We start from the raw sequence: 7,645 nt of genomic DNA, 5'->3' as shown, positions 1-7,645 counted from the left end.
GTTTATTTATCTATATGATAAAGATGAATTCGCAATTATTCAGTAATCTTTAATTCTAATAATGTTATTAGTGAGTGTAGAATTAAAATATAATATTTTAAATAACGTACATCTATTTTATTATAACAGTCCTTACTTAATGGATTTACCTATATTATTTTGTTAAATACCGTTATCTACCATTGGCAAGTGTGAGACTACAAATATTTAGTGTCAAAATCTGACCATAATTAGATACTAAAAGTAGGTATGACGACCTTCTTTAGTACTGACCAAAATCCGACCGTAATTGAATCTTGAATGTGCACCCATTTTGACACGTGTTAGATCTTATATATAAAATTCTCGTGTCACAGTTTTCGTTCCCATACTCCTCCGAAACGGCGGCTTGACCGATTCTCATGAAATATTGTGAGCGTATTGAGTAGGTCTGAGAATCGGTCAACATCTATTTTTCATCCCCCTAAATGTTAGGGGTAGTCCACCCCTAATTTTTTTTTTTATTTTAAGGCATTACAACGTTTGCCGGGACAGCTAGTAGGTATACATTAATTACTCGTATATATGTTATTTAAATTTATATGTTAAGGATGTATGTATTCATAATACACGCTTTTCAGGGTTATCAGGTGGATTGACTAGTCCATCATTATCGATACTGAAATACATAATTTGGATGGTTTATTGGGTACGTTATTATATATTTTGAAATCTTTGCAAATTGTACAACAAAGAAATACGTACATTAGAACAACTAAAACACATCAAAACTGACAATTAAATATAAAGTTTCATACAAGTAGTACTCCTACAGTATAATAACAATTTGCATAGTAATGTAAATCTAATTGCAGGTGTAAAGTTTTAATTAATACTAGATTTACAGGTTGTGTTATTTTAATTTTGACTCAAGAGTATATCGTAGTTTTCGAAACCTATAACCACACAAGATTGCGATTGCCGACCATCTCCTGAATGCTGGAACAAATCACTGGATTGAGTTGTATATGCCCAAAGTCCTCTCTACTGATGCCACTATTATCCACGGTATGGGAGGCGATTGACATTAAAACTTACCCAAATGAGAAGATGACCTAAAATTATCATCTACATGGAAACCAGTAATAAATAAGTTCGAACAAATTTCGGTAGCATTAATCAATATATGTACGGGTACTGTCAGGCTGTGTGTCGTTGGTTAATCTAACGACGGTAGTAGAAAAAACTGCTGACACGTACCGACATGAGCTGACTGGAGTAACAGCGATATCACTGTTACTCCAGTCAGCTCATAACCACGGCTAGTGCCGTCACCTACTTGAAACGTCGATAGAGGTAAATACCTTTATGTACCATAAAATTATTTTGTCGCTTAATACCTATTCGAGTGGATACAATTAGGGTGGGATTACCGGAACTCCTTTTACATTTTGATATTTTCCTCTCACAGATGAGTATTTTCCGAAATAGACTTTAACAAAGTTGTTTGCGTGGATAATTCTGTCTCATATATTTTATCCCGCCAAGCAGCTCGCTTTTTAAAATTGGCTGGAAAGGTTTAGGGCAATAGATAAGGATAGACAGATGATGAAGAGATGACATCTTAGTCTCCCGAAGTTGTAACGTGATGTCTGTATAATTGTCATTCTATTTAGGTATATTTATATGTATATAATTTGCTATTAATTTACTATTACTACCTTATACCAGTTAAATTTCTTCCTACTTCCCACTGGAGCAGACAGCTGAACTAGAGGATGCAGTGTTAATAAAATATAAAATACTAGCTGACCATGCAATTTCTTTTGCATCACACTTGACATTTCATTTTATTTCACCCAATTTACAGAATATCTTTTAGAGTCTATATGTTAATACTGTAAATTTTCATTAAAATCCGTTGAGTTGTATTTGCGTAAGAGAGTTGAACAAACATCCATCCATCCATTTATCAATCCATACTAACAAACTTTCACGTTTATAATACAACAGCCTATACTATTGATTATCACTAGGTAATTTGTACTGAAGGTGGCAAGCAAATATAAAATTGTGCATTATTCCGTCTCATGAACAAAACTGAACTGAAATTCGAATAACATTAGTTCAGTATGACTTTTAATAACGCAAAAATATTTTTAGGTTTGCCGACATGTTTATTAAAATACTGCGGTCTCTGGATTGTGTCGGAAAAATATGAATCTTTAAACAACATATATAGATTTTTTGGTTTTTTATTACATTACAGTGTTCTATTGTCAATTTTAATATATCTGGGAGTTGTGTGGGGCAATATTGAAGCGATGTCGAATGCTTTGTACGTGTTATTTACAGAAACGTCGACATGTTTTAAAATTACAGTTTTCGTGGTGAACAAAAAATTTATATTGAACTTATTGGAGTTCATGAATTCAGACATATTTTTGCCAATGACAAGACGACAAGAAGAGTATGTTGATTTATTATTTGTGATGAATTAGTATTTTCAATTAAAATTTGAAATTATCTATACCTATATGTATACAATACCTATATCCTTTTATTTTATACCACACAATACGCTTTCGCCCTATTTCATGGAAAAAGGTTTCTGTATTCTATGGACACCTGAAATTCAAGTGTCAGGTGTGTGCTGCCGATCCTGAACATGAATAGGTACTTGAACAATGCTACGGACATCACGTTATCATGATAACATTCAGGCGTTGCCATTTCATAGGACTAGATATCATTGCTTTAAATCTGTTATTTTACTGCCTAATCTGCACCCTACATCCGGAATACAACTTTCAAAGCAAGCTGCTTTGCGACTGTAGGGGACTTGCCGACTTGCTGAGGGGAGGACTAAAATGACTTTTTCCTGTCTACCTTTGGTGAACACATAATTTGAAATAGAAAAAATAATACAATTTTATACTTGCAGCATTCTAATGGAGCAGGCCCGAAAGGCGCGCTACTTAACGATATTTCTAGTGGCAACAGCCAACATAAACGTTGTCGAGTGGTGTATAATACCTTTACTAAACCAGGGTGATGTTAAAACTTTCCCTTACACGATGTGGTACGCTCATATATCTACGTTTATTAAGATAAAATCTTTTTTATTATACGATATTGATGAATATTATAGTTCTTCTCAGGACAATTAACACAGCACCATCTGGACCCAAACTAAGTAGAGCTTATGTTATGGGTACTAGACAACTGATGTTATTGGATAGATACTTTTCTTTTGTACATACATAATATACATAGAAAATACCTAGAACGATCTAAACAATCATGCTCATGAATATAAATGTTTGTACCGATGTTGTAATCGAACATGCGACCATTGTAAGTAAGACGGTATGCAAAACCGCTAGACCACAAGAGACAATTAACAAATTGTCTTATTGTTTTTCTTCTATTTGCACAATACAGAGTTTATTATTATTATTAGTATTACTAATAATTACTAAAAATTACCTCTCCTTGGTCCTTCCTTTTGAAGCCGGCAAGCCGAGAGTTACTTGATACTAATTCGCAAAGTTATGTTCGAAGGATGCCTGCGGATACGCAAAAGTCACCAGGCTATCAACTGGGGTACATCTACCAGAGCCTGTTCGGAATAATGTGCGCCAACATGTTCATGGGCATAGACGGTTTTATAATATCGGCTATCACATTCGCTTGCGCACAACTTGATATCATCAAAGACAAAGTACAAAAGGTGATATATATTGTACTATCTGACCCGTTCAATTTCATCTGCATCCCACTTGATATTTATCATTATTTTTCGCCCATTTTACTACACATACATACATAATACCTTTTTAAATTATAGGCTATATATTATCCCTATGTATAAGCTATATTACTGTAAAATTTCATCAAAATCCGTTCAGTAGTTTTTGAGTGAAAGAGTAGCAAACATCCATCCGTACTCATAAACTTTCGCGATTATAATCTTAATAAGATGTGACATGAACAAACTTTATAATACTCAGAACTTTTATTTTAATATTTTGTTCGTTTGTTTGTAACACTTTATTGTACAGTATGTACATTTAAAATAATAGGATGCAACGGTCTAAAGATGTTTATTTATTTATTTCTCCTCATAAACATGGATGGCAGCAAATACATGTATATGTAGTGTTTTGATAGTAGACCCGAATTAGATTTTTTTTATTTAAATTCTGGTGCTTCATGATCACATTACATGATCACACAATCACATACAAACTTGAAAAAGATGTGACTGTTAGTATTTGAATTATAGAAACATCCTCATTTGTATTGCTATTATCGCGGACAAAATGAACAGACCGACTAAAATTGCAACAATATGTAGGGTTCAACAAAAGCATACATTTAAGTAAAAAAGCAAAATGAACGCAAGATTGTACCACAGATAACATAATATTACATAATGGTACTAAATATTTTAATAATTGATTCTTTATATATCTTCCATGTACAGATACTGATTGGTCATATGCATAGATTATACGAATAAATATAATAATATATGGACAATTCAAGTCTAGACAACTGATATAAATATTTAGTTATATATTTTTTGGTAAATACAACTATATTATACACAAAAAACACTGATACAAACATCCATGTCCATAAATACAAATCTTTGTACCGTGCGAGTAATCAAACTCGCGACCATTCGAAATAAAACTGCTAAACCCGGTGGTTTAGGTGGACTATCAAATAATAATAAAAATAAATACTAGATATTTAAATAATTACTAAATATCCAGTATGTAGGTACTGGATATTTATTATATATTATATTAGATATATACATGACTAATAAAAAGTTATTTAACTATTTAAGATCCGAAGTGTACCATCGGGGCAACGAATAAATATCAGAGAAGAAGAACGCTGTAGTATCAATAATAATCTATTTGATGAATGTATTAGTCAACATCAGAGTATAATACAGTAAGTTTTCAGTATATATATAAATTATCCAAGTAATTCGCGGATAAATCAGTACAAAAAAACTCAAGAACAATTATATTTAATCGGTTAATCGGGTCTTAACACCAATTATCTTTTCTTCCTTTTCTTGATGTTTCGACTACGTAGCACTACCCGTGGTCACTAGCTGACGGGAGCGATGTCAATACCGATAGGCGCCAGTAGATTTTTCTAGATCTTCCAACTAAAGATCGCGACTTACAGCACCAAACTGACAAAGAACAATTACTTCTAGTGTGCTTGTACAGTTACGAAGGTAATTCATTCGCGGTGTCTCAGTAAGCTGTCGGTGCCGTGTACATCAGTGTCGAATTAACCCACTCAGGATTTGTAGCAAATTATTTGAAAGACACCGTATTTCGATTTCGGACTACGGGTCTTAAGTTTCAATTTTCAAAATAACAACAGGTATATACTGAACTCGGTTTTGTATATACCTAAGTACTCGTTTCAGACTTTATACGATCAAAAAAATTTTTTTTTATTACTTCATGGGTTTTTTAATTGCACTCCTGTCACCTCTGAACGGAGGCATCATTAGGCATTAAATAGAGGTCAGATACTTATACCTTAAAGGACTTGTCGCCTAAATTTTTTGTGGTATAATTTTGAGGTACTATAAGTTATATATTTTGAGTAATAAAAATAATAATTAAATTTCAAAGTAGAATAGGCACTGCTTTTAATAAATATTTATTTGTGTTGTTTGCAGATACGTGAAGTTAGTAGAGGGCTTATTCCACCTTAGTATATTTCTTCAACTCAGTGGATCCGTTATTATAGTTTGCATGTTAGGATTTAGACTGTCTGTGGTAAGTACCTACTTAAGGATAGAATAAACGTATATTTTTTTATAACTATAAATATATTCTGGTAATAAATAATACTACTGTTTTCTTCTCGGGTGTTAAATGACGCCTTTTGACTAAATTGCTCTATTCTTCTGTTTTCTAATGTTTTTTTAAATTACTCTCTTTATCCACACAGGAACCACCTAATACATTTGAATTTTACTCGTCGTTAAATTACATGTTAAACATGCTGGCGCAACTGTTCTTTTACTGTTGGAGCGGCAACGAGTTAACGAAACGGGTAACAATATTTCAAATCATATTTTTGAATAATATATTTAACAGGATATGAGTTTATTTTTTAAACACGCATTTTCTATTATGATTACAGTCTTCATTGTCTAGTGGTTTAGCACACTGTCGAGGGTTCGATTTCTCTTACAATGAAACATTCGTATTCATGAGTATGGTTGTGTGCAATGGACTGACTATTTTCTGTCTAATTTATGTACGTATTTAAAAAAAGTACGTATTTGTCTAGTACCCATAAAACAAGCTCTGCTTAGTTTAGAATTAGGTGGCGCTGTGTGAACTGTTAAGGATAATAATTATTACGATTTTTTTTCGATGTATTATGAACAATTATAGATTCTTATCTTCTTTTAGTAGGACGTTACTTTTATAACAGAAATAAAAGTAGAGTTCTTTTTTATAGGATTCACTTAAAACCACAGATAGAAGTTAATATTACATACTTAAAACAATATAATGTAGTAATATTAGGTATTCCTTATTATATATATCTACGAATATATCCGTGATATAAACTTACGTTACGTTACGTTATACGTTACGTTACGTTATATTACCTGTGTTTATAGAGTGAAGATGTACGAAACGAATTGTACTTGTGTCAGTGGCACGAACAAGATATGAAACTAAAAAAGAAACTGTGTTTCGCTATGGAGTGCTTGAAGAAACCCATATTGTTCCAGGCTGGACACTACATAACGCTGTCAAGACCTACATTTGTAAGGGTAGGTTTGTTATTTTTTTATGTTATGGTCATAGTGGTGACGTTAGAAATATATTTAAGTATTTCGTTAATAGTTAAAATATATTCTTTGGTATATTATTGTAAAACTGTATTCCCATTCAATTCTTATTGTGTCTCAGACTATAGACTAATAAGTAGGTACATAACCATTCCTCCTACCACAAGTGTATATTTGTAATCTTGTTGTTTTAAGTATATTTATTTTAATCTACGTCCTTTTATTTACAGATTCTGCGTTGTTCGTATTCCTACTTCGCTGTTTTAAATCAAGTCAATAAAAAGTAATTCTGAAGATATTTCTATAGAATTTTCTAGAAGCAATTGCCTTACAAAATAGAACTACCAACCTATAATTTCTTTATTTATTCATACTATAATCGCATTTAAGTATTGGATGTTTTTGTTTCCACCTAACAATGTATAATGGGTATCTGATTAGTACTTACAAATTGAAAATAAGGTAAGTGGAGGCATAAATTGCGTACCTATCGCTATTTACACTACAAATGGTTGGTAAATGAGAGCTATTATTTACGTCATTTTCAAACTATTATAGATATATTCCACAAGAATACTGTTAATCCACATTCCTGAAACTATGATTTTTTTTCGAATTATTATTTTATTAGTTGCCTCTACAGTACGCTTTTTCATGTGGGAAGAAATTAGTATGTAAATGTAGACATAGAGAACGAGAAAGACCGCGCGCCGTAGTTTTTCCAACCGTGCGTGCTTTACCACCTTTTTTTAAATATAATTATCATTGCAAAATGGCACAGGTATATCTCACTAAGGAACAAAGCCTAAA

General features: G+C 32.2%; 1 protein-coding gene across 1 annotated transcript; it reads left to right on the top strand.

The window, feature by feature from the left end:
* The first annotated feature begins 2,111 nt into the window (after positions 1–2,111).
* Positions 2,112–7,132, top strand: LOC131851735 (odorant receptor Or1-like). Its single transcript, XM_059202279.1, has 8 exons — positions 2,112–2,449; positions 2,924–3,061; positions 3,544–3,712; positions 4,841–4,950; positions 5,702–5,801; positions 5,977–6,081; positions 6,662–6,817; positions 7,066–7,132. Exons 1-8 carry the CDS (start codon positions 2,112–2,114, stop codon positions 7,120–7,122), a joined length of 1,173 nt encoding a protein of 390 aa, XP_059058262.1. The 3' UTR covers positions 7,123–7,132.
* The last annotated feature ends 513 nt before the right edge of the window (positions 7,133–7,645 follow it).

This window comes from Achroia grisella, unplaced genomic scaffold, assembly GCF_030625045.1.
Source record: "Achroia grisella isolate CSIRO2021 unplaced genomic scaffold, CSIRO_AGI_Agris_v1 utg807, whole genome shotgun sequence".
Classification (NCBI taxonomy): Eukaryota; Metazoa; Arthropoda; class Insecta; order Lepidoptera; family Pyralidae; genus Achroia; species Achroia grisella.
Note: the sequence above shows the minus strand (reverse complement) of the source record. Positions and strands in the feature narration are given on the sequence as shown.